This window comes from Cannabis sativa, chromosome 7, assembly GCF_029168945.1.
Source record: "Cannabis sativa cultivar Pink pepper isolate KNU-18-1 chromosome 7, ASM2916894v1, whole genome shotgun sequence".
NCBI lineage: Eukaryota > Viridiplantae > Streptophyta > Magnoliopsida > Rosales > Cannabaceae > Cannabis > Cannabis sativa.
This window is the reverse complement of record NC_083607.1, coordinates 24,670,423-24,689,889: the sequence shown is the minus strand read 5'-3', so window position 1 is coordinate 24,689,889 and position 19,467 is coordinate 24,670,423. Positions and strand designations below refer to the sequence as shown.

The 19,467-nt window shown below is 37.3% G+C and overlaps 1 protein-coding gene across 2 annotated transcripts in view; it reads right to left on the bottom strand.

Moving 5' to 3' along the window:
* Positions 1-12,600: 12,600 nt before the first annotated feature.
* LOC115697302 (probable pre-mRNA-splicing factor ATP-dependent RNA helicase DEAH9) overlaps positions 12,601-19,467 on the bottom strand; it is a 32,930-nt gene continuing 26,063 nt past the window's right edge. For both annotated transcript variants that reach the window (XM_030624248.2, XM_030624249.2), the window contains exons 15-23: positions 16,117-16,207; positions 15,148-15,312; positions 14,881-14,970; positions 14,317-14,388; positions 14,020-14,118; positions 13,841-13,927; positions 13,679-13,732; positions 13,451-13,530; positions 12,601-13,121 (exon numbers count right to left, since the gene is read on the bottom strand). In XM_030624248.2, the coding sequence (XP_030480108.1) occupies positions 12,974-13,121; positions 13,451-13,530; positions 13,679-13,732; positions 13,841-13,927; positions 14,020-14,118; positions 14,317-14,388; positions 14,881-14,970; positions 15,148-15,312; positions 16,117-16,207 (886 nt within the window). In that variant the 3' untranslated portion in view covers positions 12,601-12,973. The remainder of the gene's footprint in view (positions 13,122-13,450; positions 13,531-13,678; positions 13,733-13,840; positions 13,928-14,019; positions 14,119-14,316; positions 14,389-14,880; positions 14,971-15,147; positions 15,313-16,116; positions 16,208-19,467) is intronic.

The following is a 19,467-nucleotide window of genomic DNA, read 5'->3' as shown; positions in this document are numbered from 1 at the left end:
TTTTCATGTTGGCGGTAACCGACTACTTCACCAAATGGGTAAAAGCAGAAGCCTACGCACAAGTCAGGGATCGAGAAGTCAAAAGCTTTATTTGGAAGAACGTCATATGCAGATTCGGTGTGCCAAAAGAAATAGTGACTGACAACGGCTCACAATTCATAAGCCTAGACTTTCAAAACTTTTGTAATAAATGGGGAATACAACTCTCATTCTCAACACCTAGATATCCGTAATCGAATGGACAAGCAGAATTAACAAACAAGACAGTGGTGGCATCTTTAAAGAAAAGACTAGACAAGGCCAAAGGAAGATGGGCAGACAAACTCCCAGGGGTGTTATGGGCATACAGGACAACGGCAAAGACTTCTACTAGGGAAACACCTTTCTCCATAACTTATGCGACAGAAGCAGTCATTCTCGCGGAGGCAGGGCTCCCAACCACAAGATTTGAACACAAAACAGAGGCTGAAAACTGGCAGAATATGGCTCACACGCTTGATACATTAGATGAACAAAGAGAACAAGCATTGATAAGGGTCGCAGCGTATCAACATAAAGTAACGCAACATTTTAACAAGGACATCAATGTTTGTTAGTACAACGTTGAAGGTTGGGTTCTAAGGAAAGTTTACCAAAATACGAGAGAAGCAGGAGCTGGAAAATTAGGTCCGACATGGGAAGGACCTTACAAGATCTCAAGGATAGTCGGACAAGGAGCCTACAAACTTTAAGCATTAGATGGACGTGATATAAGAAATAGTTGGAACGCTGTTCACCTAAGACTGTATCATTTCTAAACTTTCAAATTTATTTTAAATTTAAGCTTCAATTTCTATCATATTCTTTTCACCTTACTGACTTAAGCATCGTCGACTGTGCCCCCTGACATTTCAGGATCCAACTACAAAAGCCACGAGACCTTGGTAATTGACCGTCAGGTAAAAAAGTTTCAATCAATTGAATTTTACAATAAGATCCCAATACTGACTTAAGCATCGGAGGGTCGACGGTGAAGTCGTTGACCGCGCCCCCTGACATTTGAGGATCTAACTACAAAAGTCACGAGACCTTGGCAATTGACCGTCAGGTAAAAAAGTTTCAATCAATTGGATTTTACAATAAGATCCCAATACTGACTTAAGCATCGAAGGATCAACGGCAATACTGACCGTCAGGTAAATGGTATTTTAGTAAACTAATATAATTACTGAAATGAGATCTCAATCATTTATGTCTATTTAGCCAAGCTCGAAGGAAATCATCGTTTCACTTTTATGTCCAGATATATAGAAGCTATAGATTCCATATCTATGATTAGCGCTCCCAGTCAATTGTACTATCATATTTTCAAAATGTACGTATCACCCAGACCAAAAGGTGGGCTTAACTAACAAATCAAAGAACACAAATAACACTCTTCAGATCGAACCTAGCCATGTCAGGATTAAGATCCATAGACCTAAGATCAACCATTGATATTGACTTAGAAAGATATAACGGTAAGTTGATGATATCTTATCCAAAATCAATATCAGTCCCTTCCAATGTATACTCCATACATCCGATACCGGTAAACTTTGCCAATGCCTTGAAAAGGATATAACACTTATCTAAGCTGTAAGTATACCTATCGCTGATTATCATGCCAGTCTAAATTCAGTGAACTGAAAAATCAGGGAATTAAACTTTTGAACATATAATCATGATTATATTCCACTGTGCTGACAACACTATAATCATGAACAAATACATATGTTCTGGACTTAATAGAATTTATACATTAAAAATAATTTCTAATGGATTTTTTGGGGGCGTGTGAAGCTCTCTGTTTCCTCTCATGGTGAAGAAGAAACGGGCGGTTTCGAAGCCTGCTTAAATCACAGCCGTAGTCGAGAATGAAGAAACTGACCTCCCTTCAATCCAAACTGAAGATGAAGAACAACCAGCTTCTGAGATTTTCTTAGATACTTGTGAAAACTTGGAAGGAGATCCAATAGATGAAGTTCCTAGTGAGACGATTGCTACTCCCAAATTCGTGAGCTGGGCTAAGGAAGTAGAGAAAGCTGATTACCATGCCAAAGCGAAGGATGTCTAGAGCAAATTTAAATACAATCAGGTTTGTACTCCTTCTACACGTCTTGAATTTACTGAACCTATGAAAATAGGGAATCAAAAAGTGGCTGAATTGGATCTGGATGAGGTTGAAAGCGAGGCTTATTTTTGGAAAAAACTCGATCGTGTGCATTGTTCTAGGAGCTAACCCTCCGTTCAGGGTTTTTGAAGGGTTTATCCAAAGAGTTTGGGGTAATTTGGGTATTTAACTGTATTGCACATGTTCTTTGACTTGTTCGTTACAGCTTACCCGTAGACATAATACTTACATCTTGGGAACACGGTAGTGCAATAGAGTGAGAGCGTTAATCATATAAATGGAATCTATAGCTTTTATAACTATTTATAAGTGAAATGATAGTTTCCTTAGAGCTTGGCTAACAAACATAAATGGAAGACCTTCTATTTCAGTAATTATATTAGTTTACTGAAATATCATTTATAAGAAGCTAAGTATTTTAAGGATAAAATACATTAAGAGGTAAAAAAGTAATTATAGTCCCTATTTAATGTAGATTATCTATAGAGGATCATTGATTATTTAGATTAAAACAAAGGATAACTTATAGCATATCTATTCTTGGTGAATAGAGCGCTCTATATAATCAAGAGTGCGATTCTGAATCTATAATGGAATAAAGAGGAATTAATAAGATTGAAAAATATTACTCGGTAAATGCTAGAACTACTTATTGGGAGCTTGATTATATAGGCCCATGGTCCCCAAACTAGCTGAGATAATATTACTTTGTAGTCTTAATTAATTAATTTTCATTAATCAATTAGGATTCTAAGTAAAGAATTTAAAGTTTATTTGTTAATTAAGACACATTGTAGGGTCTAATTAATAATTAAAATAAATGGTAATTTTTTTGATAATTAATTATAATTATTAAATAGATAAAGTTAGCATTTAAACAATTAGAATAGAAAAATAGTATTTTTGAAGAATTTAATTCTAAACCTAACCATATACCTACACTATATATAACATTACAACTCTTAACCCAATGACAAGTTTTGACTCTCTCTGTGTAAGACAAATAGAAAATTAAGAGCTATTATACTATATTCACAATGAATTTCAAAATTCTCGTAGATTTCTTAATAAAATTTCATCCTCCTTAGTATTGAGTGATTTTCCACACATATCAATACAATACTTAGGATAGTGTGGAAGATTTTGTAGTCTTTTACAACCCGAAGGGGAATCCAAGTTCAGCTCTTGATCACACTCTGTGACAGAAAAGATCAAGGGTGAGAGAACAGAATTGAAGGAGCCAATTAATTCTACTGCAACCACTGTAAGGATATACTAATCCCTTTATGTGTTTATGTAATTGTTTTAGGCTTTTCTATATTAGGATGTTAGATTAAAATTAATTTAGCATATTTTAATAGTAAATAAGATCTTAGTTAAAGTGTTTCCAATAAATAGGAGGAGTAGAGGACATACACCTATAAATATTGGTGATTTAAAAGTGAGGTATAAGAGCTATGTAGTACGTTGTGTGTTGAGTTAGCTAGAAAGTACATCTCATATGTCATTTGACATAAAGGGGAGAGAGAGAGAGAGAGAGAGAGAGAGAGAGAGAGAGAGAGAGAGAGAGAGAGAGAGAGAGAGAGTACGTAGTTTGCACATTGCCTCCCATACATGAGGTAAGCGGCGCTACGTATGGTAAGGACCTTGTATGGACCTAGGCGAGGTGGGGGAGGCCTTGCGTGGGGCTTTTCGTGAGTGAGGTGGTGAGGTGATAGAGAGGGGGCGGGGGACCTTGCTTACGAGGTGGTAGTGAGGGGGGACCTTGCTCATGAGGTGGTAGTGAGGTGGATACCTCGCACATAGAGAGGGTAGCAAGGGGGACCTCTCTCATGAGGTGGTAGCGAGGTGGAGACCTAAGAGCGTACGAGAGGGGACCTCGCACATGGGGCTTCATCCAGGTGGTCGTGACCTTGTATCCCATGCAACATACCTATAGTTTTGATCTTGCATACCCCCTTTTACTCGCTTCTCATGATTAAAGGGTACCTCCAGACCTAAGAGGGTACGAGAGGGGACCTCGCACATGGGGATTCATCCAGGTGGGGGTGACCTTGCATCCCATGCAACATACCTATAGTTTTGATCTATCATACCCCCTTGTACCCACTTCTCATGAGTAAAGGTACCTCCTTGTATGTCTACGTATATTTAATTTGACTAAATTAGGGTCTTAGCCATATTAATGTGGCCCATCTCTTAGTGATTAAGAGTACTAACTTTCTATATCAATAGAGGTCATGGGCATAAAAGATGTGTTGAGTTGAATTAAAGATAATGATGTTCACAATTTGTTGGTTGAATCTGATAGCTTAGTTACTATTCAAGCTATTAGAAGTTTTGTTAGTTTCAATTCTATTTTTGGCTTTTATATTATTGAATGTCAAAACTTACTTTCTTGTTTACATAATGTTTCTGTATACTTTGTAAAACGATTTGTGAAAAATAAAAATAACATAATTAGGGGGTTTCAAGATGAATGGAAGGTCCAGTTTAGGTCCCAAAGTCATTCGGGAATGACTTGTGCAATTATGGGTAGTGTTGACCATTGATGTTCTCGGTCAAACCAGTGTAACTTCTGTACATCATTGAGAATCATGTATCGAGAGGGAAGGTGGACACCCATTAACATAATTAGGGGGTTTTTAAGATGAATGGAAGATTCAGTTGTGGTCCTAGGGTCATTCGAGAATACCTTGTGGATTATGGGTAGTGTTGACCAGTGATGTTCTCATCCAAAGTAGTGTCACTTAAGGGTGTTCACGGTGCAGGTGGTGCGGTTTTTGACTATTTTTTCAACAATACAATATTTAGTAAACTTTCGGTCGGACATTCATATATTGGACCTAAATAAATATAAAAATTGGTATTTTTATAATGTGCGGTGCGCTGCAGCTTGAACTGCATATTAACAATTTAAAACTGCACCGCACTCCGCGGTTTAGGAAAAATTCAAACCGCGACCGCACTGCAAAGAAATGCAAACTGCATTTTTTTTTTTTGCGGTGCGGTGTAGTGCGGGCAGTTTGAGCGGTTTGATGAACACCTGTCACTTATGTACGTGGTTTAGAATCATGTATTTTGACGGAAGGGGGAACCCATTAAAATAATTAGGGGGTTCCTAAGGTGAAAGCTTCAGTATCTGTCCCAGTGTCATTTAGGCTGCCTGGTGTGGTTATGAGTAGTGTTGATCACTGATGTTCTAGGTGAAAGTAGTGTCACTTTTATGTGGTTGAGAATCATGTATCCAGACGTAATATGGGCACCCACTAACAAAATCAAGGAGTTTTTAAGATGAATGGAAGGTTCGAATTAGGTCCCAAAGTCATTCGAGAATGCCTTGTGGGTTTATGGGTAATGTTGACCACTTATGTTCTCAGTCAAAGTACTATCACTTTTGTACATAGTTGAGAATCATGTATCAAAACAAAAGAGTGGCACCCACTAACATAATTAGGGGGTTCCTAAGATGAATTGAAGGTATAATTTCAGTGTTGACCATTGATATTCTCAGTCAAAGTATTGTCACTTCTGTACGTGGTAAAGAATCACATGTCTTCAAACATAATATGGGCACAAACTAACATAATTAGGGAGTTTCTATAATGAATGAAAAGTTCAGTTTAAATCTCAGAGTCATTTAAGAATGCCTTATGTGGTTATGGGTAGTGTTGACCAAAGAACTTGTCAACAAAAAATAACCAAACAAGGTAAAAGGAAAAAAAAAGTGAGATTTGTAGTATTCTTGTATGAAAAGATCCGCAAAACATTCATCTCAGACAAACAAAAATTACTGGAAGAATTGTAATCCAATTCAATAAAACAATACCGCAAAACAAGTCTTTTGGGATGTTGTGAGATTGATCGACCCATTTTGGGGTATAGATAAGGAAAAAAAAATTACACAAAACATTGATAAAAAATAAATTTACGTTTATGTTGAACTATTTTTTTATATTTTACGTTGTTTACTGAATAATATAAAAATAACAAGAAAACAACACCTAAATGATATCCAGACAACATAAAAATAATAAACAAAAAATAAAAAAATTAACAAAAGTATAATATAAAAATAACATTAAAAAACTGTATTTTCTGTAAATAACATATTAAAAAATGTAAAATTCTATACAATCATATTTTTATGTATTTCTAAAATAACCCACCTACCATATTATATAATAAGATGTAGAACATACTTAATGCAAAATTTATTCTCTTAAAAAAAAAAGAAGAGGAAGCAGTATGGCAAATTATATTTTCAAAAAAAAAAAATGGCAAGTTATAATTCAATGAAATTACATATTAAGTTTTACCAATAGATATGTTTGTTGTAGGTGTCCTGTTTGGGTCTGTGTCAAATTTTGATTTTTAACTGTCTTTTTTTTTGTTTTAACGATTTTCTTCTCCTTTTCTTCACTTTTTTTGAATTCACCAGCCTCATGTAACTATTCCCACCTCTTTTCCATCCTCCATTCCGCCCTTCTCCTCCCCAGTTCACTACCTTTTTGGTTTTCCTCTGCTTTTCTCTCCCCTATTTTTTCTGGTTTCTATTGCCTGCATCAACCCATGGACCCGTTTTTAGACACCCTACACTCCACCTCTCTCTTACTGATGATGAGAGGAACGTCATTTCTTTGCCTGATGCTACCACCCCTAACCCCCTACACAAATTGCCTTTCTCTCTTATTGCCCGTGTTCTTTCATCTAAGCCTATCTACAAACCAGGTTTCTTTGAACAAATGTCAAGACATTGGGGAGGCCGATTCCCAGTGGTAATAACTAAATTCAAAGCAGACATGTTCCATATCTCAATAAAGGACCTTAGCACTTTCAGAATCATCTAATTATTTTACTCACGCCAAATGCTCTACAAAATATCTCTAAGGAAGATTTGATCTTCACACTATTTTGGGTTCAGATTTACAAATTCCCTTTCCTTAGTAAGACTTCTTCTCTGGCTGAAGCTCTTGGCAATACTATTGGACAATTATTGAAGTGTTTGAGGACTCCACTAATGAGGGTTGAGGCCCCTTCCTTCGTGTTCGGGTCAAACATTGTGTGACAAAACCACTTCTCGGAGGCCAAATGATATGCTTACCATCAATTAAGGATGAGTTTTGGATTGATTACCGGTATGAGCATTTACCTGAATTTTGCTTCGAGTGTGGCATTCTTGGACACCCTTTTGAACATTGTACTATGTTTATGGAAAGAATCGACAATGGAAATGATGATGACCTCCCATATAGGTCTTGGCTTAAAGGTGCCAAACTCCCCACAAATGGTTATGATCGTTATCGTACCGATTTCTCTAAAGGCAATGCATGGCCACTTCTAACAAGGTTGGCTCGGCAATCATTGTCCTTCGCTGTTCCACGTTTAAGCACACGTAGCATGCCTCAACCAAGGGTCTTATTTGGAAATGAGGACCCCCTTTCTCATGACAAACCCACTACCAACTCTATGACAAGTTCTGCATTTTTGGCTACGCATCCATCTCATCACAGCCACTCATTAAACACGCAACAGACCCATCGTCCTCCTCCTTATCAACCCCAGCCAACTCTTTTTCACACCAAAATATTGTCTTACACTCCACCCCCATCTCAAGCTTACCAACTCATAAAGGCAAAAATATTCTTGGGGCACCCTTCCATCCAAAAGTTGTACCACCCACTTCTCCAAACCATGCCAAACCAAACCTCAGTCTCCCTATTTCAATTAGTTATGTTGCTGATTTTTCCCATGTTTATGTACCTGATTTGAGTTCTTCTGGTTTGTCTCATAATATTTTCGCCACCTATCCACCTTCTATCCCATCCACTCTTCCAATCCCTTCTCTTAAACCACTGATACTATCACCTAATACAATCATTTAGACCCCTTCAACATCAACTACTACTGCTGCTACAGACCCCAACATACCCCATAAAGAACACCTGTAACCACTGACAAAGAAAACACACTACCATATGCCACCTCTATGAGACGATGTGATGTTGTTTCTATGAGAAAAATCCTCAAGCGATGTCATGGGGTTGGAGGACAACCAACCTCCCACTTCACCTCTGAACTTGTTCGCGAACCTGTAGTTTCTACGAATGAGGATTCTACTGATTCTTTTGACTGGCCGGCGATGGTTGCTTCACAACCTTGCCAATCATTATGAAATCTTAGGCTAGAATGCTCGGGGATTGGGAAACCCGAATGCATTCAAACATCTCTGATTGCTAGTCAATCAACAATCGCCCCATGTTATTTTTCTTATGGAAACTAAACTTCCCAATAATTCCATTTTTCGTTTACGACAATCTCTACGTTTCAATAACAGCCTTGAATTTCCTTGAGTCGGTTTGAGTGGTGGTCTAATGCTTCTCTGGTATGATGATATTGATGTTACACTACTTAATTATGGTCACACCTTATTTACTACTATTTAAAAGCTGGGAGTGAGCCTAGTTTTCATTTTACATCTTTTTATGGAGCACCTGATGCTCAAAACAAAGGGGCATCTTGGACTCTCTTCCAATGGTTTGCTGATGTTGCTCTGAACCTTCCTTGGTTAGCAATTGGAGACTTCAATGAAATCATCTCCAATGATAACAAATCTGGTGGTTGCCTTCGCAATGAGTCACAAATGGAAAATTTTCGTAAGGTGTTAGAGCACTACTCTCTCTAAGAAACTCCTTTTGAGAGAGAACCTTTCACTTGGATTAAGAATCATTTGGCTCCCGATACAATCAAAGAGAGGTTAGATTGGTGTTTTGTTAACCACCTTTGGGAGAATTATTTCAGCATTCCTACGGTGCATCATCTTTATTATTTCAGCTTTGACCATAGAGCCATTTCAGCCACTTTTGCACCAGCAACATCCACGGTTCTACAGGAAAAATGGAGAAGTTGTTTTCGTTTTCAAAAATTGGGGCTTTCAGATCCTGAAAGAAAAGATATCATTTCTAATTGCTGGAACAATTCTTCAAATATTGATCCTATACAAACGGTGCTATCTAATTTGGATGTGTGTGAAACTTCTTTGCAAAAATGGCATTTCCAAAAGTATGGAAGAATGAAGAAAAATATTGCTGAATCTCAAGCTAAGATGTAAGGTCTCAACAACCTGTCCCACCGAAACAATGACAATATGAATGAACTAAAACGCACCGAGGCTATTCTTGATGATTTATTGCAGCAAGAAGAAATTTACTGGCAACAACGCTCAAGGGTTGACTGGCTAAGTTCGGGTGATCGCAACACAAAATTTTTTCATGCTAAAGCTTTTGCAAGAAAGTCCAATAATAAGATTAAATCTCTTATTAATGAGGTTGGGGCTCGAGCTCATTCAAGATCTAAAATGGCAGTAACAATTCAAGATTACTTTGCTTCAGTTTTCACTGCCAGTACTATTGATGAGGAGGCTCTCTCTCAAACCTTAAATGCAATTTTCTCAAATGATTACTGATGTGATGAATGATGACCTTACAAGACCTTTCCTTGCTACTGAAGTCAAAAATGCATAACAATCCATGGTGCCTAACAAGAGCCCTAGTATTGATGGCATGTCCTCAATGTTTTACCAACAAAATTGGTCTACTGTGGGTGAGGTGGTAACCAAAGCAGTGTTAAGTACGTGTCTTAAATGATGGCGTTGATCCAACTAGTTTGAACAAGATGATTATCACCCTCATTCCCAAGATCAAAAAACCTCAACGGGTGCATGACTATCGACCCATCAGCCTTTGTAATGTCATCTCTAAGCTTGTCACCAAGGTTCTCATTGGCTGCTTTAAAAATGTCCTCCAACATGTATCCGCCAAAACACAAAGTGCCTTCTTGCCAAATCGCTTGATCACTTACAACATACTTGTTGCTTTTGAGCTTGTTAATGCCATCAAAAATAAAATAGTTGGTCGTTGTGGTATTGCTACTTTGAAGCTTGACATGAGTAAAGCGTTCGATCAGGTTGAATGGCGTTTCATTAGGGAGGTCATGACAAAAATTGGTTTCTCTACCAAATGGATTGATCTGATCATTGGATGCTTAACCACAAACACCTTTACTTTTATGCTGAATGGTGAAATTACAGGTTCACTCACCCCAACTGGAGGAGTACGACAAAGCTATCCACTTTCACCATATTTGTTTCTAATCTGTTTGGAGGGATTATCACGCTTGCTTCATTATGAACAATCGGTGGGTCACCTAAATGGTTTTAAACTCACCAGGCATGCTCCACCAATCTCTCACCTGCTCTTCACAGACGATAGCCTCCTATTTTGTCAAGTAAACGAGAACTCTTGTCTTCCAATCAAACGAGTCCTGGATGTCTACCATCGTGCTTTTGGCCAAGTTCTCAACCCGAAGAAATCAATAATATCTTTCTCACCTAACACTACTTTAGTAGCCCAAGTGTTCTTCCATAGGCAATTGTCAATGCCTATTTGTGAATGCCATGAGAAGTACCTAGGACTACCTTCATACTCTGGTAAGGATAAAAAGCAAATGTTCAACAGCATCAAGGAAAAAATATGGAGACTCATGCATAATTGGAATGAGAAAATCTTTTCTGCAGGAGGGTGAGAAGTGCTCCTCAAAGCTGTAGTCCAATCAATACCTACGTATGTTGTGAATTGTTTTTCGTTTGCCTATCTATTTTTGCAACCAAGTTTAATCAATGATGGCTAATTTTTTGTGGGAATTGAATGAGAATGGATCTAAAATTCATTGGCGCTTTTGGAAACTTTTATGCAAGATGAAGGATAGTGAAGGTATGGGCTTTCGTTCTTTTGTACATTTCAAACACACTCTACTTGCAAAACAAGCTTGGAGACTTTTCACTCAACCGGATACACTACTAGCAAAGCTTCCCACATGTCGTTACTATCCTAACAACTCTTTCCTCGAATCCAACCTTGGACACTCCCCATTGGGGTAAGAAGCTTCTCTCTTCGGGCCTGAGATGGAAAATTGGTGAAGGATGTCGTGTAAGATGTGGTTTCGACCCTTCGATCCCAAGTCACTCTACTTTCCTACCTTTCAACTATAATAGATCGGCTGAAGGAGTAGTCTCAAACCTCATCAAAGACAGTAGAGAAGGAGATTTATGTTTGTTACAGCAATGGTTTTCACAGCCTGATGTCGAACGCATACTTACAATACCACTGAGTTTCTTCAAGAATAATGACACACTAATTTGGCATCATCATACATCAGGTATCTATACAGTCCAAACTAGTTATCACTTAGCTCCATCTCTTGATGATGTTGATGATTGTTCAAACTCCTCTTCAAAAAGTCCTTGGTGGAAATTTTTTTGGTCACTTCAGCTGCCCCAAAAAATTAAGATTTTTACTTGGTGTTTCTTCAATGGCGCCCTCCCTGTTGCCACTGCCCTGGTGAAGAGGAAGGTTATCACTGATTCGACCTGCTCAATCTGCCATCAAGCATGGGAAATTGTGGGTCATGCCCTTTTTGGTTACAAATATGCAAAAGCTGTATGGAGATTTTCAAATTTTAGTTTCGATTGGCTCAAAGCATCTTCAATGCATAAAGGTGATTATTTGGTTCATCTGTCAACTATCCACTCTTAGTTTGAAATGGAACGAATAATTTGTACTCTTTGGACAATTTGGAGGGAACAAAATCGAGTAATCCATGGACAAAAGGCCAAACCTGCTAAGGAGCTGTCATTTTTTATAGCTAACTATCTGCTGAATTTCCAATCTGCTTAATTGAAATACCAGCCTATTCATGCTCCTGGTGTGTCAGATGTATTACTAGGGGATAAAACTCAACCTCCTCCCCCATTATGTGAACCGGTTAAATAGAAACCACCACCAGCAAAGACTTTCAAGCTAAACATAGACGCGACAGTGGATCAATCGAAAAATCTTACTGGTTTAGGGGCTGTAATATGTGACTCAACTAGTATGGTTTTAGCTGCCTTCTCCAAGCAATTAATTGGAAGCTTTGATCCTCATGAAATGGAGGCTTTAGCTATGTTTCATGGTGTACATTATGCTCTACAGCTTCAGCTTCCTCAACTTCAAATAGAGACTGATGCTCTACGGGTCAAGATTGCTTTGTGCAAACTATTTGCAGCTTTTTCTACTTTTCAGGATATTATTATGGATATTTCTAATCTTTTATCCTTTTTTCCTAATGTAAATGTATCTCATGTCAAACGTACAACTAATATAGTTGCCCATAGTTTGGTCAAGTTTGCACTAGGGGTGGATGGAGATTATTTTTGATCGGATTGTATTCCTCCACCTATAAATTCTATTGTTGTAAATGACTCTTTGGTTTAATTTATAATAACAGATTTTTTTCCTTAAAAAAAATACAAAATTACAATTATTCAACGAATTTGTTTTAATATCATTATATCTAATTTACAATTTTTTTAACTATTTTTCTTTTAATTTAAACCATAAATAGGGTACTAAAAGTCAATCACATCAAGCCAATTTTCTTCCACCAAACCGCACTGTTTAAAGTAGTGTATACCAGAGTTTTATTTTTAGTTTAGTTAAACTAACCCAATAGCCACTTGCGCAAATAAAATAACAGGCTGGAAAGGTACAAACAAATTTGGTTTGTAAAGAGTATTATCTCTCTATCTATATCAACATTAAGCATAATCCATTGTATAATCAAAAACTGGTTTTTGTCTTTTTTCCTAAGCAAATCTCGTACGTCTATATCATGAGGTACTAATCACGTCGAGAACCCACACTAGTCACTAGCACTGAAAATGTACTCCTAACCTGCAGAAGAAGCCTTCGGATAGGATGCAAATCCCAACAAATGTATAGATTAGTGAGGTATTGAAGATGGACGCTGGTGCTGGTAAAAATGTGGGGCAACTTCTCTTAGCCAAGAAGGGTCTATGGAGATTACGTTTCGCATGTATTGCTTGTCGGTCGAGACGAGTGAATGATATATTACCCATTTGGGATTAACTCTGTAACAGTAAAAATTACAAAAATTAAGCATTATTCATACAAATCTAACAACTAAAGCATCAAAGAGGGCTGAAAGTCTGTCTTCTAGACAGCCAAGAAAGAACAAAAAAAATTATATATATAAATTGATGTTGCATGTGATCAACATAAAACATCATTGTTTTGACAAATAGAACGTTACAAATGAATCCTATCGTATTATATTATATAGTATTATACTAAATTGTAAATTGTATTGTTTATCAGTACTATATAAAAATATGACATATGATACTACACAATACAATATGATGTACTAATCGGACCTTTAAAGTGTGTCTCTACTAACCTGAACAGCACAGATGAGGGGTGAATGTAAACTTCCTGAGAACCTCTGATAGTCTTATATTTCCCATTGTGACTGTATGCCTTTAGTAAAGTTAAAAGAAGATTTGTCAGATGCAAAGTCACAATGTCACAGAATTTTTATCAAGACAGTAAAATATAGCTAAATCACCGGAAAGGAAAATAGATGGAAAATACTTGTGATTATGCAGCTGATAACAAATTTACTTACCTCTAAATTACACGCGTTTGCGAAAAACCCAGCTGTAATTGCTTTTCTGACTATCTGAAAGAAGATTAAACAAAGGAACGATTGTCAGACCAAATTAACTAACAATTCAATTACACAAACTAAAGAATAAAAAACAATGTAAGCACTGATGGCAAAACTCACTAGTATATCTCCTTCACAGGATTTTAAAACGAGACCTATTCTCTGAGCTGTTCTTCTGAGCTGTTCTCTGACTTCAAGCACTTTCTTCTGCGCATTAATCAGAGAAACAACTTAAGAAAATGTGGAATGGAATGAAAGCAATCTGAACAATAGTTGGGTATTTCAAAAAAGAGGTGTACCATCGCATGATAGTTAACAAAGTTCCTATAGCACCACTGAGAAGATTTACCAGACTGCAAAAATCCTTTGTACACATTCAAGAAGGTCACATGGTCACCCTATATCCATCAAACAAAGTTAACAGACATTGTTACTCAAACGCAAGAGTGAAAGTACAACATTATATAGTTATAGAGGTACACAACCCCAGAGATAGATGCAAATTCTCAGGGCTGTAGAATAACAGCAAAATTTATCCACCTTAAAAATATAATAATCTCATTAGAAAAATAAAAAAAAACAAAAGATTCCAGTACCTCAGCAGTTGCAAATCTCAACTTCACCTCATCCATCTCCTTTTGTGCTCCTCTACTAGAAACCCAGATAGACTGCATAGTGATTCAATTCTTGTCAACCATATTCTAACAAGGGTAATATTAGACTGACCTCCTCCCAAAACTTTATTCAGGAACCTCACTTGTGACGGAGGGAAACCGTGGTTACAAGCTAAACAAAGGAGAGGGCCAGAGTCTTTGGTCCCCAACCCCGAGATGAATAAAAACCCTCGCTTGTGGCGGAGGAAAACTGTGGTTACAAAGTAAAACTAAACTCCAAACTTGTAACAACTCTAGGCATCCTAAAAGCAAACCACTGCCTCATAAATTTGATTAAAACAATCAACCCCCTAGGACGCACATAAAAACCAGATCCCTCACGGTGTGGTTCTATTTGACAATAAGGGTGGTTAAAATTAATCACATCATTGTAACGACCTACTGTACATGTTATAAACTTTTCCTTCTTCCTTTTTCCCAATCTATGAATGGAATTTTCATAGGTATACATAGATATGAACAAAGAACCAATAAAACGTAACTTACTTGAATGGAAAGTACTGCAGCAATAGTTATTATCTCCTCTGAACACCCAAGTTGACTTGAAGATAAAATCATTTTTGCAATCATTGGATCCTACAGCATAGCAAAATATCATTTCAGCGAAAAATAAAAATAATAACATAACAAAATACCATAGAAATTAGAGAACATAATGCAAAATCCTTGACAAAGAAGATTAATTCTCAGAGAACACAGAAAAAATGGCAAAAACTATAGAGCAGCAATAACAGTTTACACATGCTAACATACTAATGGAATCTCTGCTACTTGAAATCCATCTGGTGAAGTAAGTTTGGCATCATCATCCAGGACTCCAAGTGAATAAAGTACTTCAAGTGCACGAACCATAGCTTCAGGTGATGGAGATGCTGGCCACTCAAAGCCCAGTATGTTATCTATTCCCAAAGATTTTAACTGCAAATTAAAAGCATAACAATAAAGCATTTATGCACCCCATAGTGTATCACTTTCCAATGGTGAAAAAACAAATATTCATAAGCATAAAATTATCACAAAAATGGTTTGACGCAGTTGTAGGACAATGTTAAATAAATATAAAATTCAAGGCATAGTTAATTGGTGAGAACCAGTTGTAGATTCATAAACCAGTAGCCAATACAACAACACAGCGCCAAGAACAGTAACAGAAAATCAATAGACCAGGGGCAAAACTATAGACAAACAGTAGAGTATTGTATTGAATAAATGAGAAAAACAATTACAAACTATGAGAGGCCTTAGGCCCCCTTTGATGCAAAGTGTTTTACTCAATACATAGCATACCTTCACTATTCTCTTACTCACCTATATATAGTAATTTCTCATTCAAATTACCCTCCCATAGACTCATATACCCTATTTATTTAATATATGCTAGCACACCAAACTAATCCTAGGACCTAACTAAAATCTTTGAAAATCTGGTTTCTAAGTGAAGATTTCTGGTGAGAAACAATTGACATGTAGATGTGTTTAGAAAGTCGGATTGGAGTGGATCAGATTAGATAACATATGTGATTTTGTTATAAAGCTTGAGAGGATATTTAAGAAAACTAATCCAACAACCTACCCAATCTCATTGAAAAAACATGGGATAATTTACTCTATCTAATCTCCAACTTCATGTATTGTAAGGGGGAACATATGAGTTCTGGGACCATAAAATTAATAACCAGAAAAAGAATATCATCAAGTACTATTACAAAATAAATGGCAAACCTGAATGACACAGGAAACAAGATTAGATCTCTGAATCTCTGGTATCCCCTCGTTAGGCATTTCTTTGACAAAATACTCTTCTGTATACAACCTAATTGTAGCCAAACTCCAACATATATAGGTCAAGCAATATGTTTAAGAATAGGATTTAACAGCAGTAAGAGTTATTGTAAAGCACATGTTTATCTTGATCAACTTTATATAATACATCCATACAAGGAAGAGAAAGCCACTGCAAACTCATCTAATATTCAGATTACTAAGTACCTCATTACGGTTAAAGGGTGGGGCGAAAACTTCTGATCGAACTAACACAGAATGTACAACATTTTAGTAATGTTGGATATGCCACTACCAGATTTTCAAAAGGGAAATTGAGAAACTATCCCTAATGTAGCTTCCTAAGTAAAAAAAAAGGCAATATATTATGATAAAACTTTTCTTAGATTAGAAGGAGCTTACAAAAATAGTATACACAATGAGTAGAGAAATCACAGCAGAAACTTTATTGAACTTTAACGAGTTACAAACCAAGCACTTCGAGAGGGTTAAATATCCTATTTTGGCCTGTCAAGTGGAATAGATCACTCCAAGAAAACACTTCTATCTTTTTTTTGAAAAAGAGAAGAGATCCTCTTGTCTTAGACAGGATCCTCCCCGATATATATTAAAAGCCTCACTTGTGGTGGAGGAAAACCATGGTTACAATTAATAACAAAACAGAAATTCTAAGGCAATAGTACTCCCCTGCTTTGCCTCAAAAAAGGGAAAAGCTAAACAAAACCACCTACAGCCCCTAAATAATTGTCTTCCATTCTCTACATAAATCTAAAAATGATAAATCCTCAAAATGTTTGGTTCTAAAGACCTAAGTAGCTGTCCAAAATTTAACTTGCTCCCACACATCCGCTTCTGATTTAGTAGTCCCTTCAAAGATTCTGGCATTTCTTTCTAACCATACGGCCCAGATTGTTGCTAAGATCACTGTTTTCCAAAGCTTTAATCTGCGTTTGCCTCCGGTTAGCTTGGACACTATCAATTGTGAAACAGACCCTGGCATAACCCTTCTATCTTAATTCGCCCACAAGAAACTAAGTTTATTCTCTTTATTTAAAGAGAATAAACTTGCCACCTCATCAACTAATTACATTTAAAACCCAATAATCAAATGACACCTTGATAGAACACAAAGCAATATGCGACATAAGCATTGAGGGAAATTTGACATATTGTTCTAGGCGGTCAGAGACTATTGGAATTAAAGGGAAGGGGAAAGAGTTGTATGGGTATAAATATAGGAAGTGTGAGCATCATTAGGGGGAAAACGGGTATTGAGATGAGTATTTGCTCTTGGGAGAGTTAGCTATCTCTTGAATATCAGCCATTGTGGAGAGTTGGCGGTCCAATACCAGCCATTTTCTTATCGTATTGTTCTCGATCTTTCATTAATAAAGAATCTGAATAGTTTCATCTCTTTCTTTATCATTTTTGCTGGTTTGTTCCTATATTCTCTGTATATCTATCTGGTTCATATCACACCTCATACTAAGACACTTAATCACATTTGACCCACATGGCCTTTCTTCTTGTGATATATACCAACCAAATAGGTGGCTAATCATTAACCCCCAAGACCTTCACCTTGTCCTCAAGGTGAATAGTAGGAAATTGTTGTTAAATGGTGGTATAGTCCTCCTCCCATGTCGCTTCAAAAACTGGCAAGGACTTCCACTTGATTAACACCTCAAAGTTGAATGTGTTTGGAGGGGAAAGAAAATGCTACTGAAACACTTCTTTGAGCTCTGGGAGCTCTAAATCGGTTGTGAGTTGTTGGGGAATCATAGATGAGCATTGGACATCGCCAAGAGGTCGTCAAGTTGGGAGACGTGAAAAAATGGTTGTATATTGCAGTAGTTGGTGATAGCTGAAGCTTGTAAGCAACCTTGCCAATGTAGTGGACAAACTGGTATGGCCCATAGTACCAACTACGGAGCTAATAATTTCTCATTGGCTCATTTGGCAAGTGAGCGCTGCCTATAAGGACGGAGCTTGATAAAGACCTTGTCACCAATGGCACAGTCCACATCTTTGCCACTAGAATTGACATGGGCTTTTATTTTGTGTTAGGCTCGGAGTAAGTGCCATTTGGAGATCATCTAACATTGCATCTCGAGCCGTCAACATGCCCTTCACAGCTGAAACTATGGCAGTCCCATCTTGCAAGGAATAATGGTCAGAGGTGAGTGGCCATACGAAGTCTGGAAGGGTGTACTCTTGAGGGAAGTGTGATAGGAAGTGTAATAACCATACTCGCCCCAAGTTAACCATTTAGACCATTGCTTGGGCTGGTGGAAATTAAACCAGCAGAGGTATGCCTCGAGACAAAGATTGAGGACGGTTTGTGGATGATATGTCGTGCTTCACTCAAGTATAATGCCTTGAAGCTTGATAAATGAGACCAAAAGTTGCTTAGAAAGATGCAGTTACGATCTGCAATAATAGATTGAGGCACACCATGTGACCATTTATCATCACATTTAACACACAACCCCTTTTGCCTCTTATGTTTGATTTCCAAATCAGTAAGCCTTCGCACATTTGTTCCAGATGTAAAGAAAAAGGTCTTTGCTGGTGTTTTATCCTCCTTTACCACTAATTCCTGAAATGACGGGCAAGTATGGGATACAAAACATGGTCCTATAGCCCAATATTTTACCTCGATACCCTATGGAATCTCTATAAGCCTTACCAACGGTCCAAGGTTGTTGAATTAGCAATTCTGCCCTTAAAGATGACAATAATCCATTGAGGAAGGTGCTGAGTTGCAACTTCACAATAATGTCATCCAAAGGGGCCAATAATGAAATTTGGTGTAATCCAAAAATGTCCCTTCTTGTTTCATTACCAGAAAGTGATCGTGCAAAGAACCTGCATGTGTGTTGCGAAAGTGGCAAAGCACCAAACTTTTCATCTCTTCCCAACTGAGAATTGTCCTCTTTTAATCTCATAATAATATTGGTACCATAGAGGTAATGAAATAAACGCTGCTTGAATCTTCTCTTCTTCATCATAATTATGACAAGTGAAGTTTTAACTTGCATTAATCCACCCATTTGGATTGACCCTGTGAAAAGTGGGCATTTTCAATTTCTTCAATCACAACTCAAGTCTGAAATGAGACCTTAAATGTCCTTTATCCAATGAACGATCCTCAAAGACAATTTCCTCATAATTCTCTTGCTTGTGGCACTTCAGGAGCTTCAGTACCTTGCTCTAGTCGTTGTCCGTTGCTTCTTGCACCCATTAAAGTCCTTGGAATCCTAGTTGCAGATGGCTCCTAGTCGCTGGACG